Source organism: Monodelphis domestica, chromosome 5 (genome assembly GCF_027887165.1).
Source record: "Monodelphis domestica isolate mMonDom1 chromosome 5, mMonDom1.pri, whole genome shotgun sequence".
NCBI classification, from domain to species: domain Eukaryota; kingdom Metazoa; phylum Chordata; class Mammalia; order Didelphimorphia; family Didelphidae; genus Monodelphis; species Monodelphis domestica.
The window spans coordinates 271886588-271908376 of record NC_077231.1 but is presented as its reverse complement, the minus strand read 5'-3'; the positions used below and the strand labels follow the sequence as shown (position 1 = coordinate 271908376).

Genomic DNA, 21789 nt, shown 5'->3' with positions numbered 1-21789 from the left:
CAAAATTAAGTCCAGATTTCCTAGGAAGATTTTAAGATTTGGCATTTGGAGGGTATCTTAGCAAAATTGCATTCTGGGAAAAAAGAAGGAAGAAGGAAAAAATAACAATATCCTTTAAACTGTCTCTAGTCCACCATTTCTGGATAATCTAGCCCGGTGCTGGTGGCCAAGGATGGTATTCTTGTTTTCTCCTTGTAATGGCTTATGTTTTGCTTCCCTAAAGTGCCCAACTCTGATTTACAGATGAGGAAATTGAGGTCCAAAGAGCAATAATAACTTGGCCAGCGTCACGAGTGGTAAATAGAACTGGAATTCAGACGAGTCTTCTGATGCCAAATTCAATGTCCTTCTATTATACTATGCTATCTTGGTTTTTTAAAAAATCTTTTAGGTAGGCTTTGGCCTCCTTGACCCTAATGCAAATGCGTGCCTCCCACTCTGGCTAGATATTCCTGATATATTTGAGACTGGCTCTTCCGACCTGCCAAAGGCATGGAAGATGGGCTTATATAATTGGCACATAACATAAAATCTATGTAGCATGGCATGTTTGATGCCAGTTAAGATACAAGATGATCAGCAAGCTAGAAAGAATGCTCAGCTAAATTTAGTAAAACGAAATTTAACAAGAGTAAATGTAGAGTTTTGTATCTGGGTTAAAAAATTCAGCTTCACAGGTGTCAGATGACATGACTAGATAAAAGTTCAAATGACAAAGATGGAGGGTGGAATTAATGGATTGTAGTCAGTGAATCAACAGTATACAATACCAGAAAATCTAATGTTTTTAATCTAAGTCTGAATTGAAGCCAAGTGATCAGAATGACAGAGAGAATAGTCTCACTATTCAGACCCCATCCGGAGTATTGGGTTTGAGTCTAGGTACCATACTTTAGGCGCAGAACATTTAAAGTTGTTTTGTTTGGCCACGGAAGGCAGAAACTGGAGCAATGGCTGGAACTAAAAAGCATTAAATTTAGGCTTGCTAACAATGATGTCTGTGTGGTAATGGAAGGAGCTTCCTGGGGAGCAGATGGGTTTTCCCTGCTTGAAAGTTTTCAAGCAAAGTCTAGATGACCATTTCCAACTCAGATCCAGGACTCCACTACTTCGTTTATATTAGGTGAGTGGGAAGAAACAGAGAAGTGGTATTCTGAATGTTATCAAAATCAGTGAACTGTTCCCCAGCCTGAGAATGGCAAAAACAGAAGCGCGCATCAAGTATGCTGAAAATAGTCCTTCTGTGCCAAGTCGAAATGCCTCAAAGTGGCACTAAGTTCAAACACACACAAGAGATGATTCAATAAATTTTATTTTCAGAGTGCAAACTACAAAGTTGAACAGAGAAAAAAATGATCAAAAAGCAAGCAGAAGATCCTGAGAATTTGTCAAGTAACCCTTCACAAATTTTTAAAAACTGACTTTCTACCAAGTGCTTTGTACTTATAGTCACGAATCACCGAAATACAGGATGAGCGACGTTGTTAGGTTTATGATCTCTTTAGCATCAACCACCTGGCTACAAGCTAGTTTTTGTTGTTCTCTGTAGTCTAGTGTTTCTAGTGGTCTCTTCCCTCACGCACAGTAAACCTGCAGTTGGCCTCTCTGCAGTGGAAGTGGAAGGCATGAATTTTAGGCAGCTGAGCCTCTGAACATATTTGTCATGCCCTTTGACAGCTAGAAAGAGATAAAGTGCATGGAGGATGGAACATTTAAATAAAACAGTGACCAAGCAAGAACAACATCAGTGTTTTTATACAGATATCAACAAAAATCTCTTATATAAAAGTTAAAATTAGACTTGTACTGGGAAAATGGATGGATATGTATTGTTAAGGCATACATAAGTATTGCATAGTTCTATACTCACTGTTTAGTAGTTTTATTGCTGCAAGCATTACCTTCAGCTGGGAGACAATGTTCTATTTCTAGAATATGTGGCAGTAAGTGCTACATAATATTGATAGATTCTTCTTCATTATTTCTACATTTAACTACTTTCTGCCAAATCAAACTTCCTCTGCATAGCCCCAATTCATGCCCAGCACATCTTTTAACAATATTTTTTGGTACGGACTTAATTTGGAATCAATCTCTAAAGCTGGGCAGTGTTCATCAACTGCATCATGTCATGGAAACAACAGAATACCATCCTAACCAGCTTTTCCGCATCAGTCTCTGCACATGATTTCCAAGCTGTACAGGCCACGACAAACCTGCATGGCATAAATATATAAATGTTAAATAAAATCATGCCCCCAAAGGCTCCAAATTGTGACAACTAAGGGAATTAATCCTTTACGGTCTTATGTCCTACCTACACGATCCTATTCAGTTAGCACCCAACGTGAACAGAATTGCAACATCTTTAAGGGCTCTCGTCTCCCTGTTAACACCTCCTCGCCCATCGTTGTCCTATTTTCTTTCCCTTCTCCTCCTGCCCTTTCATCACCGTGTATGCTACCTAGCCTAGTATTTTCTTCTTCCCTCCTTCCCTCCCAATATCCAGAGCCAAACCTGACACGACCATGACCTACATGGACTTTACCTTAAGACGTAAGTTATTGGGGTACCCGCCATCTACCCGGTGCCCCAGGCTTGCAACGTAGGTGCCACACTCAGTTCCTCCGTCCCATACCCTGTGGCCAATCTCCTGTTGAGTCCTGTGATTTCTATTTTCATAAGTTCTCTTGTACACAGCCCTCACCTCCTGACACCCTGAGGCAGGGCAGCATCACTTCTTCCTGGGGCACTCTTTGCCTCAGCAGTCTGCTAGCTGACCTTCTTGATGCGAGTCTCTCCCCACTCGAGGTGCCTCTCTTGACCTTAACTTAATTTGTTCCCCACTCCGGATAAACGCCTCTGATCTATAACCGTGCCCGGGTCCCCTGCCAGGCAAAGGCACACCTGACAAGATCATATTATTGGCATAGCACATAAAGCTGGAAAGAATGGTTAGTATGTTGGATGCCAGTTAAGATACAAAAGATCAATGAGCTAGAATACCTGGCCAAATCTAGTAAGAGAAAACTTAACAGGGATGACTGTAACGCTTTGTGCTTTAGTCTAAAGCTTCACAAGCACAAGACAGAGGCAGCATGACTAAAAAAGCGGCCCAAACTGGCAAAAGCTGCCTGCCAAGTGATCTTCCTAAAACTCAGATCTGACGGTATCCTCTCTCCCAGTCAATAAATGCCGGGGGCTATTACCTACCCTCAATTATCTAACTAACGTAAAATTCTGTATTTCTAAATCCTTTGTGATCTGGTTCTTTCCTCGCTTTCATTCTTCTTGTGCCTTGCTTCCCAAGGCCTATTCTCTGATCTGCTGGCACTGGCTCCTGGCTCTTCCTCCGGATAGAGAAAAGAAAGCCCAGTGCCCAGAACACACGGGGCGCTCAATAAAGGCCACCCGACTCTCCACGTAGAAAGATAAGCTAGACTGTACTTTGTAAGCCAATTTTGAACAGAATCTTGGGCAATACCTTGGGTGCTTATTTAGGAAGAGGAGGGATAAGAAAGGAGAGGAAGAGGAAGAAAGAAGAGAAGGGGAACGATGAAGGAGAATGCTCCAGCTTCAACACAATATTCACTCTGCTCTTGCATAAAGTGTAAAAACGAATGATTGACAAGGATCTATTCAGGACATATACAACTTAATAGAGGGAGACAGGACAAATATACCTATATATTAAGAATGTAAAGGGCAAAAACCAAAACTTCTATTTGCACAGACTGACCTCCTGTGACTACAGCACTGATATCTTCAGCACAGATAGCAGTAAAATGACAGCATGGAAAGGAAATTAAAAGAGGAGGACATTATAATTATCTAACTCAAAAGAATACTGGGGACAGAAGAAAACAGCTTCACCTGTCATCTCTGATGTGGTAGAAAAAGCCATAGCCACGGTAAATCATAGGCACCACCACTCCATGGACTCGTGTATAACCAAGAAGACTGGTTGACAGGACAAAATTTCCACCGCCTCCACTGTGTAATAAAAAAAACGTTATTATATTTACATTGTTTTTGTGACTTTGTGACTCCTCGGACTAATGACATAAGCCTTTTTCTACTTAAAGTAAAAAATATCAAATGAATTACCTTTTGGAGAAAATTGGGTCTGTAAAGAGCTCTGGAATGGGTAGCCCCTCCTCTTTGGCTATGAGAAGGAGACCTAAAAGGTGACGATCAAATCCTGGAAAGAATCCCAAAGCTCTAAGTTAGGGAAACTTTTTTAAATAAAGAAAAGACAAAAAAAATGTAAGGATATTAAGTACCTTTCCCAGATGAACATTCTTTCATCATTTTACCATGCTTTGCAAAAGCTTGTAACATCTTTTGCTGCCGTTTATGAAGCTGTGTTAACAAAAACAGGACATGCTTTACTACCAAATCAAACAGGAGATCAAGCTTCTTCAGATTATCAGTCATGAGAGAATAGGCAGAAATTCTAGGAAAGCAAAATAAACAATTTTCTTTTTTCCTGACTTCTTCCTTCCATTGCCTTTTCTTTCCCCAAAAGTAATGTGCTTCTTGCTTATTATTCTTATATGAATAGAAATAAAAGTGCATAAAATGGAAACAAAGGTAAAGCAAACATCACAAAAATTATGAAGTAACTTTTTATATGATTAAATTAACATATACCTGAGTAGTCCTAGTATATAGAGCCACTGGAAAGAAAGGGCTTGTTCAAAATGTAACTAAGCAAATGTGTAGGAAGAATTTTTTTTCTCTTTTAAATGTCAGATACTTTGCAAAAGTCTCAGCTTCATTACTCTTATGACATTTGTATTCTGTCAGTAGCATTATAGCAGCCATATATTATCCCATTCAACTTGCACAGAAATTGGCACAAAAAAATTCTCCTTGAAGGAAAGAATCTCCCTTCCATCACTGCCTTTCTAAGGCTCTCAATATGCTGCTTTGTTCATGTGCAAATTTCATATGAAGAAATATTATGAACAGAAAATATTAAAATTGCTTTTCATCTCAAAATTACCCAATGAAATGTTACCTGAATTTTACAAATCCAGAAACTAAAACAAAAGGGCTGTTCAAGGGTAGAAGCTTATTCAAATCCATTAAAGTTATTTTTCAATACTTACACTGGCAGAAGGATCCTGCATGGTCTGACACCATTCAACTGCTTCCAAAGTACATGATCTCACAGTCTCCGTGCGACCATGGTAGTAAGCCCTTGTCATAGCAGTTTCATAACAGCTACCTGGGCTAAAAGGGAAGAAATTTAAATGAAAGATTGTCTCAAAAGGATTTTCTCATAAGGAAAAAAAAAAGATTCCATCCCAAGTTGTTTCCATTTCCTTAAACAGAAAATGTATTTTTCAAAAAGATCTAATTTAATGATTGTTTCATTTCTCCTAGAAATACAGTCTGTGTTAACTTTTCACATCTGCTTTGGTCAGTGACTTCTCTGTCCAAAAATATAGGTCAGAATTAAAATCATCCTTGCCCCTAAGATAGTGATTCTGTTTGAAGTGTTTGAGGCATATGTGTGTCAGAAAACAAGTTCACATTTTTATAATAAGCTTAATTTCTTTCCCTAATTTCTAGTTTAGCAAAAAAAAGAATCCCCAATTAACAGTGAAAAGCAGCAATGCTAGTGAAATCTGAAGCCACAGTATTAGACAGAAGAGATGAAAGGAAGGGAAGGAAGGCATTTGGAAGCAAGAGGAGAGCCCTAATCATAACTATTCAGCATGACATACAACTCCTATCTATTAGTGCCCAAATCTGAGCCAGCCTTTTCCTCACCATCCATGAAGTCTGTAGTAGGCCAGCTGAAGCGCCAGCTGAATAAAAGTATCTGGATGAAGCTTCTTCTTCTTGGTTTGCATTTTGCCAAAAGATTTAAAGGCATAAGTCACAATCTGCAAGTCTGATCCCTAATAAAAAGGGATAATGGTCAAGAATGAATCAATATCCAAAGTGCTACCCCCAGGTTACATGCAGTCAACAACAGTCTGGAAAGAACCAGATCCATTTATATTACAACACCTATCCTTTATGGTCTGCTAGTTGCAAAATGGTCAAACTTTCACACAAGGTTAAAAGCACTCCTAAGAGAAAACTGGTGGTGGTTGAGGGAGGAGAGCCATGAGGCAGCAAAGGAAATAGAGTGCCAGGCCAGAGTCAGGAGAACCTGGGTTCAAATCTGCCCTGAAACACTTCCTGGCCATGTGCCTTGCCTTAGAACTCATACTAAGATAGGAGGTAAAGGATTAAAAAAAAAAGGGAAATGTATAAAATTCACCTGTTTGAGATACTGCTCTTTAGCCTGGCTAATGGCATCTAATACTTTATGGTCCACAGTGAAAACAAGCTCCTCTGGCAGAGGGATATTTCCTCTCACTTTTTCAGAACCCTGAGAAGAAAAAAGATCAGGAAATACAATTGCATTGACAATTCATTGGCCAGCAACAAATGCAATGTTTAGTCACACGTACCTTCCACCTCCCCTCATTTTCAAAGATCTTCTGATCCACATAATGACAGATATCAACCATGACCATAGCATCATAAGGTGCATGCTATAACAGAAAACAAGGTGCGTCAGTTTAAAGGGGCTTATAAAGCTTCCTGGCCTAGGCCCATCCTCCTATTCCCTCCATCCCTCAGCAAAATTTAATACTGTTGAAAACAAGACTTTCCTTAATGCTCCCCCCTGGCATTCCACCCCCTTTTTAAAGGTATGGATTTATAGGTCACAGAATTAAGAACTTCGGCGGCATCTCACATATAGAATGGTAGAGCTGCAAGAAACCCTGGAGATCACCTCGTCTGGACCTATCATTTTACAGATGAAGAAACTAAGACCAGATTAAGCTGGCCCAAGAACCCACAGCTACTTGGTGGCAAAGCTTTGAGGAGCACCCAGTCTCCTGCTCGAGTCTTGTGCTCCTATTACTGCACAGTCCCCATGTTGTGGTTCATCTACTGTTGTGTTACACAGTTTGCAATGAAGCTAACATTTAAATTTGCGTTTTCTCAGGCAAGAATTCCAAGGTGGTAGTGGGAGAGTTCAGGGTATGTGTGTATATGCTGAGAAAATCTAGGAAAAGTAATTTTTTGCCATTGTAAAGACAATTTAAAAGTCACAAAAACACAAAGCGTTGAGAGTGTCACGAGATGCTCTGGATAGTTATGAATTTGTTTAGGTAGAGATAAAAAACAAATTGACTATGTCCATAATTGCATTCAATGTGTGGATCACAAACAGTATTAGAAGCCTGAGAAAGGTAGGAAAAGATGGCCTGTAATAGAGTACTCACTGTAGATTTTTATCCTCATTAGCTTTGGATGACAAATCTCTTGACTCTGACATCTCACTATTTACAATATTTTGATAACCTAATTTCCTTTCAATTGTTTTTTGCATCATTTCTCTGTATTACTACCTCACTACTCACTAACACTAACACTGCTGCCAAATATTAATTGCATCTCCCATTACTGGTCAGTATAAGAAGTAGTCTGTTCTAGCGAAAAGAGCACTGCACTTAGAGGACCCGAGTTTGCATCCTGCTAGGTGACCATGGGGAGAACGTTTATTGTCCTGAGTTTCTATTTCCCCATATGTATAATAGGGGCAAAAAAGAATGACATTCTTTAACATACAAAGCAATTGTGAGGAACCAACTATTGAGATTATTATGGGAAGTAGACATAATGAGAATGAGGGCAGAAACTAGCCAAGGCAGTGCTGCCTCTGGCAGGGCAGCAGAAGAAATCATTGTATCTTTTCTCCTATCACCCCAATACTGGGGTAGTGCTAGTGCACATGTAACAACTTCAAGGGACCTAGAATAGATCTGTGGAAATTACTCAGAGGACGAAGGGGCATCAGCTACATTAATAATTCTGAGTAACAGGCATGATCATTCTAATAAAAGATAACTGACAAATCTTATTGAAGTTAATGGCATCCATCAGGGATTTCATCAGATCTTTTAACAAAGAATCAAATTAAATATTCTAAGTTTCTTGTATTTTTAATTCTCTTGGCTTATACCAACTTGCAGTAAAAGAATGAGTACAAAGAAGGTAGTATATATAGCTTAATGTCAAGTAGTCAGAGAGATATTATTAGTATCTGATGCTTAACTTATTTATTAATGTAATTTCCCACATTAGTGTCCTTTCATTTTAAGCTTATTTTCAACAAAATGTATTAAGGGTTTCTTTTGTGTGATACAGGAGGCTCTCCAATAATGTTATGCAACATGAAGTCAAAGTTCCTTGCCTTCAAAGTGCTCATATATTAAAGAGAAGATAGGATTAAGATACAGATAAATCCCAGAAATATGTCTAGAACAATATTTATCAACATATATAATAAATTTTCTCCCTATACTGTAAAAAAAAAAACAGTGACATGGGTAATTCCAAAGCCAAATATAAATAATCTGAATAAAGAAATCTTCATTTCTAAAAAGCATATTTTCCTAATTATGTTTTACTTAAATTAATATTCAAATTGGTAATTCCAAAATCATGCAGTTACAGATGAAGCCCACCCCGGATTAAATATTTGCCATACAAAATTCACAAAGTGGATTAATGACATGCAGAGGAGGGAGTGTTGTTGGAATACTGTGTGTCCATTTTACATATCTCAAAGCATGAGAGAGGCCTCCATTATGCAAAAGCAAGTATATATCTGGGCTATGTGCTCTTTTGGGGGGAATAAGGAAGGCAGTCAATGGTGATTGGTGTTCTAAGCCCAGGTGACCAGCAGGAACGTAGTACTGCTAATCAGTACTGGTGAAGCAAAGGAATACGAAGAACATAAGGGAGAAGATGATACATTCTGTGTGTTCAATGCTTCACTTTATAGGACAACAGGATATCCAGGGAGAGCTAAGAAATGGTAGTGAATAAAGGTTCAGAATAAAGATGAAGTAAAAAGCATCTCTAAGCCATCCAGATGAAAATAATAGGAGAAATTTCACAGCACAGAAGACAATGATTATAAAAAGGGGAGGGGGAGGAGGAAGTGTGCCCACTACTATAGGCAGTGTTACAGTCAATGGGCAGAAAGAGAGACATTAATAGAATAGATGTTAGAAAAGGAGGACAGGATATGAGGCACCAGTGCCACAGCACACATCAAAGAGAGAAGAGTCAAATGCAATGGAGAAGTGAAGGAAAAGAGAGGATTTTGTTGTTGTTGCTTGTTTTTGTGTTTTTTGTTTTTCCCCCAAGAGGATGCTATCAACTACCTTACAAAGGGGGATTTCCAGAGTGTGGTGAGGACAGAAGCCAGACTGAAGAGAGTCAAGGAAGATCAAGAAGAAAGCTGAAGGCAAAAAAACTGATACACTTTTTAAAAGGTACAACTTTATCAGTGATGGAATGATATAATCATTTATATCTCTAAAAGGAGGAAAGAAAATAGATTTTATATGACTAACTGTATAAAAACATCACTTCAATTTCACTGTGTCTTTCTAATGTTTTAACTCCCTTGCACAGGGTCCAAAAGAGATCCACTTATTACTGATTTTATTCTTTAACAAACAAAAACATTCCAGTCAGGTGGGACTCAAATACCGTATTAAAATATAAGCAAGGAGGTTGTGTCAGGGAGAAATAGGGAAGTGGGGAGAGGAAATCTTGATAAAATAAATTTAAGAAGATGGTAGGATAGAACTCTATTGAAAGCTCATGGGGGGGGGGGGGGGCGGCGCAGCTGGGTGACTCAGTGGATTGAGAACCAGGCCTAGGGATGGGAGGTCCTGGGTTCATATCTTGCCTCAGACACTTCCCAGCTGTGTGACCCTGGGCAAGTCACTTAACCCCCATTGCCTAGCCCTTACCACTCTTCTGTCTTGGAGCCAATACATAGTATTGACTTCAAGATGGAAGGTAAGGGGTTAATAATTAAAAAAAAAAAAGCTCATGGGCCACCTGAAACAGTTTATTAGTATCACAAGGTTCTAGAAGGCTACAACTACCATCCAAATTCAACAGAAATCAATCAACAAGCATATATTAAGTGCTTTTTCTATGGGCCAAACTCTGTTTTTAGTAGGATATAAAGGAAAGACAAAAAATATTTTTCCCCCAGGGAGTTTACATCTTAAAAGAGAGACAACAAAATTATGAAACTTTAACAAAATAAAACTTAAATGTGACTATTAAGACATAGAAATAAATCATTACAAGATCCACACACCCCCACCCACATACTGTTGGATCACCAGTAAGCACCAATGTAGTTACATAAACTAGAAAAAGTCTTCAACTCTAGAACATTCTTCATTTAGTTCAACTGATCTCCAAAGATAAAACATTTTAGCGATTTCATACTCTGTATCCATCAAGATCCATACACCTTCCTTCTCTAACTTCCTAGCCAAATTGAGAATTTAAATGCTCAGATCTTTCTCCTACCTTAATTTTACTAATAAAAAATTATATCTCAGTATATATATACTGCATATGCATAACACAGCTAATTAATGGGAGAGGTGGTTCTAGAACCCAGGCTTCTTTCCTCCCAAAGGATTTGTGGTTTTCTCATAGTTCCATACTCAGCTACCTATTCCTTGAACACATAAGCACAAACTCCAGTAAGCCTGTAATTTAAATAACTTTTATATTAATTCCATCTATGATACTCATCTTCAAATAGCAGAATCTATTCCCCAGGAGCTTATACTACATATATGCAAATTTCATTTCAAATACCCACACCTTTTATCTAATGCAGGTGAAGATATCTTCACTCTACTTCAGTTGAGAATTCTATTAACTACAATTGTTCCTATAACTTGTACTCATAGAAGTTTCTTATATGATTGTGAAAAAAGAACTAGGGTTATGGAACAGCCATGTATAAGCTTATGTAAAGTTCATATAAACTACCACAGTATAAGAGTTGGTATCTTAATGTATTTCCAATTAACTCCAACATTTACAAAGAAAATTAAGTTCAGAAGTTTACTCACATCACAATTACAGCCAAACAATCCATTGGAGAAGGAAATAAAGTTATAAGATTTGTCGCCCCAGCGTACTGTTGGATCACCAGTAAGTACCAATGTAGTTACCTAAAACAGAAAGACTCTTTCCAAATAATGAAGATTTTTTTATTGACTTTTTAAAAGGACTAGTGTATAAAACTATTGATAATTTCATTTTTCCTTCTTTTGTGAGCAAGATGTAATAAGATAAAATGCTATATATCAAGAGCATTAATGCTGCAAATAACATTTTTTGCTCACTCCAATTCATGGATTACCATGAAAAAGAAAAAAAGGAAAGGAAAGACAACACTATATTTGAGACAACATAGATAAGTAAATGAGAGGATATAGCTTTGGTATTCCCAAGATCATAGGATTCTGTGAGAAAGACTTTTTGAGATCATTTTTAGGACTTCAAAAACCATCTAATCTAACCCCCTTATTTTAGAGACAAGGAAAACTGAGGCCCTAAGAGGACACACAATAATAAGTATGTACAAAAACATCCACATTTATAGTCTAGAAAATTACTCATAAAAATCTAATAAGGAATAAAATAATGCTGGATTTCCTATCTACTAAATGATACTTTGAAACTATTCTCAAAGCACACAATGATTAACAAATCAGCATGTATAGCTGAACTAAGGGAAAGTTACTTATACACAAGTAACAAGAGCAAAGCAAGCACTTTACCCTCCACTCCTTCCAGTATACATGTTACTTATTAAGTCTTAATTTTCATGGCACTATGATGCTACTTAACAGAAACAGTAAAATTCTCTGGAAATTATATTTACTATGTAGTTAAATATGATAAATATAGCTTAATGTAGTCCAAAATTTTCATATATTACACAATGTATTCCTTATAACAATGTTGCAATCTTCATGGAATATAAGGAATTTCATGTATGACTCCCTTTGATATTTAACAAAACACTATTATAACTGTCAACATCACATAATTCTAAGCTAATACTTAAATATTTGAATATCCATAAGCATTAGCATGACTCATATTTCTGAACCTTTGAAGTAGTTAATGACCCATAAGGAAGAAAAAAGTCAAAAGACTTTTAAGTCTCTCTAAAACAACCAATAATCTTGTGAGGAAAAATGGAGATGCATAAATAAGAATAAGATTTGACACATACCTCAGAATAATCTTCAGGTGTTACTTGTGGACTAGCATCATCTAAAGAAAAGACCAACAAACTGCTCTGAATTTTTTCCAATATAGTCAAATTCTTTGGATCAAGACTAATCAGATATTCTCTTGCCTATAAAGACAAAGAAATGCTGATTAAGTTGGGCAACCAAATCACTCTAAATTTAGATTATCTTTCTTCTGAAAATTTTTCATTAATAAAAGTATGTAATAACCTCAGCCCATCGGGTTCGCTCTTCGCTGGTTAATGCTGCTACCCCAGGTCCATCAGGTTCACTGTGGCATTTTTTTTGGATAAAAGTAAGTTGCCTTTAAAAAATATTTAGATGAACAGAGGATTCAGGATTTTTACACCACAAATATATTTTTGCATAACAAATCATTAATGCTAATATTTTATTTCTTAAATAAGAAATCTATGGGGAAATTAAACAACAACAAAATCAAACACATATTTAAACTCAAACTTTAAAAAGACTTTCTCTAGGCAGATCTATAGCAACTTATCCATTATTTCTTCCCTAAATTTCTCTTACTGATCAATATTTTAAATATTCTCATTTCACTATTAGATAAGAAAGAGGATCAAGACATGATGGGAATAGCAATGGGTTTCTTTCTTGTCTTATATTTTACATAAAGGAGTGATTGTTTACAATACTCAGATTTAGTTAGTTTGATTTTGAATGAATTTGCTTTTTTGACTGCCCTAACCTATTTCAAAATGATACATATACTTTTTAGTTAGTCCATGTAAGCAACTTTCAAAAATGAAAACTAAAACAAAACACTCATATGAAAATGATACTATATAAACACTGCTGGTCAATTGAAATTAATGTTACTTTATGGTTCTTTTGTAAATAACAAAAATATGGTCTAAATATTTTAAATATTTTCAGTTACATCACTCTTTTCTTTTAAATAACTTTTAAAACTCCAAGCTAAGTAGAAAATAATATATGCCAAAAATCTCCTCTCTCAGTTTTTGAAAACCCACCACAAGTTTGCTGTCTATACTTTTTAAATGTAGCAGTTAAGCATTACATATCCAAAGAAGAGAAAGTCCATTCCAGTTAATCCTAACCCCTCTATGCTATTATTATGGGCTACTCATGTAACTGCCCTGAGCCTCAATTTCTTCATCTGTTAAATGGAAATAATTACAGCCAAGGTACTAATCTCTCACAGGGTTATTGTAAGGTTCAAAAGAAAGGTATGGAAAGTGCTTTGCCAACCTTAAAAGTGCTCTAAAATGAGTTATTATTATCATAAGGAAAATGAGATACTTTTCATTAAGAAAATGTTCTTAAGGGGGCAGTTGGGTGGCTCAGTGGATTGAGAGCCAGGCCTAGAAACGGGAGGTCCTAGGTTCAAATCTGGCCTCAGACACTTCCCAGCTGTGTGACCCTGGGCAAGTCATTTGACCCCCATTGCCTGGTCCTTACCACTCTTCTGCCTTGGAGGCACTACACAGTATTGACTTCAAGACGGAAGGTGAGGGTTTAGAAAAAAAAGAAAAGAAAATGTTCTTAAAAAGGAATTTTCAAGGCTTCCTTATGATCAAAGCTAGAAAAACCTCACAATTCATTTCTAAAAGATTTATTGCAAGTACCTCACAATAGCTTTTGTTTTAACATATATTTAAATTGTTTATGTACATGCATAATTTCCCTCATCCTAAACTCTTCCCAGATTTTGAGGATGAAATATTTTTTTTTCCTCCTGTTTAACAGTTCTGTTTTCACTTGACTACCAAGAGCCACTGTTTCTCTGGAAACATCAAAGCATTTCTTCCTACTCATTGACAAGTTTCATGTACAAAAGTTTCATGTACAAGTTGTACAATTTGCTCTCAAGTTCAGTTCAAGCTGACAGACTGACATCAAGTGCAGCAGCATCCTCAGAGCCTGTCCACTCTGGAGGCAGAGTCATAAGCACAGATAAATGTAACATAAAGTGAGGGCAAAGGAGAGAACAGACAAAACACCCAGGGAATATTTGAGGAAGAAAAGACACTATTAGCAATGGGGTTTGAAAAGGTAGAACAAGGAGGGGACATCTGAGCTGAGCCTTATCAGAGAATTAGAGAGAGAGAACATTACAGATGTGAGGGTGGTCAATAAAAAATGTGCAAGATAATCTGGGGATCAGCTGGGGAGACCATTTTGTCTGGAGTATAGAATTTATGAAGGGGGAGAAATAGGAAATGGGGTTGTAACAGTAGATGAGAGCATTAGGGTAGGCTTCAAATTGTCATGGTTACTTTAGCTATGAAACCAGCTCTCCTGCTCTAAATAATGGCCATTTCTCCACTTAGCTAAAAAATTTCCAACATATTTTAACTCTCAATCAGGGGGAAATATGGTTAGCCTGAAAAATGTCAAATTACCTCATTCATGTAAGAGGTATGTTTTTTTAGGTCAGTCAATATTCAAATAATCCACCATTTCCTTTAATTAAGTAACTCATATTCTTCTAAGACAAATGATCATAAAATCTGTGAAATTTCACAGAGGAAGATTTGGATCAGAGATAAGTGATTCTCAGGGGGAAAGTTTACCCTTTCAAACCTTGGGAATGTGGGGGATGGAAAAATAGCACATTCTCCAGCCTTGTTAAATCTATAATATCCAACTACTTTGAAACAGTCTTTTTACAAAAGGCAAATTTTGGGCTAGAAGTGAGATTTTACCTAACAGTAAGAAATTATTTGCAAGTTAATAATTAAATCATCAAACCATGAGTTTTTGTGCCATTTTTTATGAAATAAAAATATATACTTCACTGACCTTCTAGACTTAAAAAAAATTATATTAAATGATAAAAGTCTGAATTTTAAACTCATGCTGACCTTTTTAATATTAAAAAAAACCTTTTTGAGAAAAAAAATTCTAAAATCTTTTTTCACTTAAGTAGGAAGAATGCCTGGATAAATACCTACAAACAACAGAATTACTGAGACTAGCTCAAGTCCAAAGTTACTTAACAGGCTGGTCTAGTTTTACTCTCCAACCTGCACACAATGAATAAAATGAATAGGACCTAGAAGCACAAACATGTCAAGTATTTATCTCATATCATCAGGGAATAAATTGTTCCAGAGATGTAAGCGATTGATTGAGTAATGATTGAATGAGGAATTGAGCAACTCTAGACATACAATACATGTGCTTTAAATTATGAACTTTGACCACTCATAACTTTTTTTGCTTCTTTCCAACTTCTTGTAGCAGGGTAGTTGAAGTTTTTATTATTGAATACTTCTCCAAATGTAATCTTCCATCATTTATGTTATTCTTGATCATTTTAAAAGCTATTTTTATACTAAATTTTCGTCTACTTGGTCTTTAAATGAGCCATGATCTCACCAAAAAAGTCTCAACAAATAATATAAACTTAAAATAAAAGACACAGAGTTAGTAAATAGAACTTTTTTCTCCAACTATGATTCTTTTCTATTTTACATGACCAACATGTCCCTTCAAAAAGACAGTGCAAAGAATGTGCTGAATCACTTCAGAAAGATACTACGACCTAGGAAGATTCAAGGAATGCAAAGTAATTTGAAAACCTGAGCAGCTCTGGCGGAGTCATCATACAACCTTCATGCATGACATCAAAGACAAAAACTCGACCTCGACACAACACTGCTATGTGACTTGGGGTATGTCCTTCGCTCTCTGGAATAAGGAGGAGAAAACAGGGCTAAATCCTCCAAAGGTTAAATAAGAATAATAGCTATCCATTTATAAGACAATCAATCTATCCATCACATTTGAAAATGTATCCTAAATAAAAATATGTTAACAAGTTAACATAGAAATAGTCAATAAGAAAGGGTGGGAAGAAGATTGTAAGGAGGTGCATGGAAGAACCTTACAAATTTGCTTATGTACCTAAAAATCATCTCTCTTGTTGCCTCTGGCACAGCCATGGTATGTAGGACTATAATGGAAGATCATGAACTTTAACCTATCATGATTTGACATGGTCTAAGCTTTTTCTTCAGTGCAATCTCTCTGGGTCTATCTGATGTCTATACTTTCTGGGAAGAGGAGAAAGAAGGAAAAAAAAAAGGAGATATCCTACTGTCTGTCCACTGAGGAAAAAGTAGATGTGACTCTTACCTGTATGAGAAAAAGAATCACCTTCTGCTTCCAAAATTTTTATTAGAATAGTATTACATGATTTTTTTTTTAATTACAAAGGCATACCTAGAATCTAATCTCTAAAAGCTAAAGGCCTATAGTATCTTCTATTGGAATTTCACTCTGATACTTATACCAAATTTGCATCTGAAAAATAATTTAAAATAAGAAATCTTTTAAAACATAGATTTATAACAAGGTAACAGAGGAAAGAAACAAAACAAAATAAGAAAAAAGAAAGAATAAGGCTATGTTGGAATTTAAGGCAGTCCTAGAAAGAGATACAGAAGAAAAGTCTCTTCTATTGTTTGCTCAGTTAGATGATTCTGTCTTCTTAAAAGCTAACTACTAGGGAAGATTTCATCCCTTATTTTGTGTCTGGGTGATTAGTTTTGTTGACGTTATTAAGTTTAAGATAATATTATCTTTTAAATGAAGCTTTTTTGCTATAGCCCAGAGGTAAAAGAGAATAAATATAAAATTGAGAAAGATTCCCTCCCTTATCTCCTCCCCTTACCCATCTAGTTGTTAATCTATTTACCCTTGTTTATCCTGTAAGAAAAGACAAGCAAATTAATTTTGGAAAAACATGGAAAGACCTATATGAAATTATGAAGAGTGAAATGAGCAGAACCAAACCAAGAGAACATTATATTCAGCAACAGAAATATTGTTTGAAGAATGATTCATCTATGTCCTCTTCCAGAGAAAAAACTAATAAACAGAAATAAATAAGAGTTTTACATATACATTTTTTTTTTGGTCAAATGATGCCTTCTCTAATGGAGGAAGCACAGTGAGAGACAGAATTAACTGGGCATTTTATTGTAAAAAACAAACAAGTAAATACATTTAAAGTTTAAAAAATTGAGTAGGATGGGAAATGTTCTTTAGAGATTATCCTGTTAGTCATCAGTGAGTATGAAATTGAAACTTGGGGGCTTCAAACAAAATTAAGGGAAGATCCATCTAACTTTATTATTGGCAGGAAAGATTGTTATTGTAGAAAGATCTCATATATTTCATTATCCTCCACACACATGCATGTGCATACACATACCACAATCATATAATGTAGGTATTATTTGAGAGGTATTTATAAATATGTTACAAATGTAAATTTAATGAATACTTATTTATTTGAGCATTGTTAATTAGAAGCTGAAGTTATTTTTCTTGGGATAATCTGGGTAAAGCATTTTGAAAAGCTTAATGTATTTCATGTCAATGAAGATAATTATGTTCTTAAAAACAGCATAAAGCCTATCTTTACTAAAAAAAAGAAAGTTCCCCTTTTTCTACTTACCAGTTCTAAAGTAACTGATGATTGAATCTCTAGAAATTCCTGGTACCTTGCATGTAGAGAACAGCATTCGGAATTGATTCATGTCTAAAGGTATGTTTCCAATTTTATGAACTGCTAGTTTTTCCCTATGAAAAATGGAAATGATCAAAAAATTATTCTAAAAATCCAACAAGTGCCCAACCACCAGAAATTCAACATCTATATTTACATGAAGAAATTAAATTTTGCAGTATACATTATCTAAGTCTTTAGGTAAATATTTAATCCTTACGAGTCCCTAGCTTACATTTTTAATAGCTGCCAATAATTCAAATTATGCCAAAGAGTTATACATCCTCTTTCTAACTGTGTGCCTTCTTTTGGAGGCCAGTAATGTTCACTGTGAGCTGCAGGGCCTCCAAAGTTGACATTCAGTTGTGATGGTATACGGACATCCAGGTAGGCAACATTCAACCACCATTCCTCCAGCTGAAAGTGATTAAAAATAGAACAACTTCAGAAATAGCTATTACTGAAATAGTTTACTTTTAATTACTATTTAGCACTTAAAGATCCTAGGATCACAGATCTAACGCTAGAAAAGCTGTTAAGAGACTACCTAATCCAAAATCTTATTTTATAGATGAGGAAACTGAAGCCCACAGGGAAATTAACAACCTAAGGTCATGAAGTTGTAACTTTCAGAGGTGAGATTCAAATGCAGATCTGCTGACCAAAGAGCTAGTATTCTTTCAACTATACCATTTCATTGTAAAGGTATAGCCATTCAAGAGGCTTAGGTGAAATGCTCCTGTAAGTTATTCCCTGTTTTGAAAGAACTCCAAATCACAAAAATAACCAAATTTTGCTTTATGTAAATTGCCATCCAATATCACTCTAGCATAATGAACACAATGGCAAAATGCAAGGAATCACTGAAAAGTGATTTTAGAAACATCATCACACTGACATCTTAGATATCCTTATTTTGATTTGGAATCAGAGTATTTTATACACCTTGTAATTCCTAGGGTCAAACATAGAGTTAGCATTTAAAAAGCAACCTTTAGAAGTTGATCTGATAATACGTAACAATTAAGGTTATTTCCCTCTTAGCTCTTCAAATAATAATGGGTGTTCTTTCACTAATATTTAAATCATTTAGATCAACTGTGAATAATTGCTATTCTTAGCAATACTAACGTCCAATACTACTCTGAAGGACTTGTGATGGCAAATGCTATCCACCTTCAGAGAAAAAAGTGAAGGAGCCTGAAGGCAGAGCAAAACATCCTTTTTCCCCCCTTGGATTCTTTTTTTTTCTTTCTTAACATGTAACAATATTAATAATTATGGATTAATGGTTGATAATATGGATATGTGTTTTGTATGATTATGCATGTATAATGTGTATTAAATTTATTGCCCTCTCAAGGAGGGGAGAAAGGAGGAAGAGAGAAAATTTAGAACTCAATATTTTAAAAAAGGAATGTTAAAAACTGTTATTCTATATAATTGGAATATATATATATATAAATTTTCAAAAAATATATTCAAATCATTTCACTCAACTTTAAACTAAATGAGCATTTTCTCACAGGTGTTTCTTCTACTATATGTACCAACTTAAAATCTGGATGGGTAGCTTTTTCAACCAAATGTAACTGCTGGTTTTCCTGTACAAACAAGCAGATCTAATAAAATTAACCTGAGACCTTTTTGGAGGTACTAGTCTGATAGACCCAGAATGAGATATTCAAGCTAAGATGAATAAGAGTAAGGCTGCAAATCACAACTGCTCCCAAACTTTTGCCCTAGTTACACTGCACAAAGCTGAAAATAGAAAGTAGAGAACATGGGATTTGTTAGGCTCTAAGAGTGACAATGGCTGGTGAAAAGTTTAGTATTGAATTTTTTTTCAAAAAGTTCTTATGTAGTGAGTCATTCGCATATATTCAACTGGTTTTCTTTTTAACATGGAAGTTTATCCTCTAATTCTTAAAAGAATGATGTCCCAAATGCACCTTTCCTCTAACCCTAGAGGGGCTCAACTTATACAGGCTAGCTTCCTACAAGTGGCATTTCTTAATCACCTCCCTAGCTTCCAACTGACTTTTTTTCTATGAACACTAAAATACCATTACTCTGAATTTTTGTTTTATAAAGTTTTATACTATAAGTAATATTGTATATCCTGGGTATACAAAATATTGCATGCGTTTCTAGTCAATTTCTTTATTTGCATAATGGTTCCATGTGACTGATAATATACTGAGGACCCACAGAAAAGGTAAGGAAAAGTAAAAAAGTCTTGGACCTAGAGTCAGCAAACCCAGCTGCAAGTCTCAACTCTGCTGCTGGCTACCTCTATGACCCTGGGTCAACCATTTAACCTCTCTGGGCCTCAATGTCTTCACCTATAAAAAGAAGGAAGTTATAATGGGTAATCTTTAAGGTCCTTTGCAGTTCTAAATTCTATGATTCTAAATTTCAAGCACCCAGAGATTGGAGAATCAAATGTATTATTCTTTTCAGGGAATATATGAATACAAGTCTTTAATATAATAATAATATAATAATTAATATAATAATATATAATATATTAATTTATAATTTATATATTAATATATAATATAATATAATTAATATAATAATATATATAATAATATAATAATGAGGATAATAGCCTAAAAGATTTGATAGCAGTAAAAATTTATAAATTATATATAAGTAATTCTAATAACAATAGCTAGTTTGTTACCTACTAACACAATAAAAATTACTCCTAAAATGTGAGCAATAAATAATGGTTACAATATAATTATATATAGATGTGTATATATCATCATATATATGTTTGGACTATATTTTATATTATATTAATATCTTCAAATTGGTCAACAATACTTGTGAAAACAGATAAGTACCCAATTTCTTTTTCCTTTTGCTCTTTCAAGTAATTTCTGGTGTAACTTTTCTCCAATTCCATTCTGAAATTTTTTAACTATTTCTTCTGTTTGTTTATATTCTTCTTCATTTGCAAATGGCTTAACTATGAGGAGAAATGAAATATTTTAAAATTTATTCATGTTATAAAAATAACATCACAAGCCACCTCAGTTCATATTAGCTATCTATGTTTTGGAATTCAAATACGTAAAACAATGTATTAAGTAAGCATGTTGGCAATCTAACAACTTTAAGGATAAGATTATAAAGTTTGCAAGTAAATAGCAATGGAAATATAATATATCAAAAATAAATACTTATTGGCATAGTGTAATTTTGTCAACCACTTCTTTAAAATGTTTTTAAATTTCCCTTTTTGGATACAAACATCATTTGGTAATAGCGAATGAACAAGTTGGAAAATGATCTGCTTTCTGTATTTTAATAAAATAGTTAATATAATCCTTTTTCATCATAGCCAATACTAACATCATAGTTATTTGGAGAGCTTGATGAGAGGCACTAGTCCTCAACTTGCAACTACTGGTGTCAATTACCTGAGCAAATGTTAGGAGGCCTATGCCAAAACTGTAAGTGCCACGAAGTAGTGCAAACATGTCCAACTACATATTGCTTTAGTAAGGAAAACAGTAATTAAAAAAATTAAGCCACCTCATGGGCATATACTGAATAAACTCATAGAGTTGTTAGAAATCAAACATCAACATTCAGGAATTTAGAAGAGTGCTAATAAAATCAATTGTATTATTATTGTAATCATAGAGAATAGCAAAGATGCAGATAATACCCAAATTGACATAAATTTTATTAAAATGGTTAGATTGAAGAAAATGAGGGAAAAAAAGTTGCTACAAGTCAATAGGTATAAGGAGACAAGAAAAAGGAAAGAAAAGTGAGGAAAAGCAGGAGATAGGAAAGGACAGTGAATTTTTTAAAGGACATTTTATAACATTAACATCTTGTTCTGCTTCTAAAATTTCTTGGCATTAGAGGATCAAGCAACTCACTTCAACTATTTTTTAGTATTTTTCTTTATTTGAAATTAAATATCATTTGATTAAAAAAAAAAAACAGAGGAGCTGTACCTGCATCAAGATATTTCTTTAATGACTCATCAAGAGAAGGAACAGGCAATGAAGGAAGAGAATCCTGGTACTGAAATGTTCGTTCTTCAGTGGACTTAGCCAACTGGTTTTCCATTATTCTAGAACCAGT

The 21789-nt window shown here is 35.1% G+C and overlaps 1 protein-coding gene across 1 annotated transcript; it reads right to left on the bottom strand.

The window, feature by feature from the left end:
• Nucleotides 1-1294: 1294 nt before the first annotated feature.
• On the bottom strand, nt 1295-21789 carry CROT (carnitine O-octanoyltransferase). Its single transcript, XM_016426380.2, has 16 exons — nt 21660-21789; nt 20532-20656; nt 17912-18093; nt 17626-17750; nt 15743-15851; nt 12384-12477; nt 12155-12280; nt 10980-11081; nt 6474-6557; nt 6281-6391; nt 5782-5912; nt 5115-5238; nt 4284-4362; nt 4108-4201; nt 3874-3993; nt 1295-2216 (listed from the first exon to the last, which is right to left on the bottom strand). Exons 1-16 carry the CDS (start codon nt 21772-21774, stop codon nt 2096-2098), a joined length of 1842 nt encoding a protein of 613 aa, XP_016281866.1. The 5' UTR covers nt 21775-21789; the 3' UTR covers nt 1295-2095.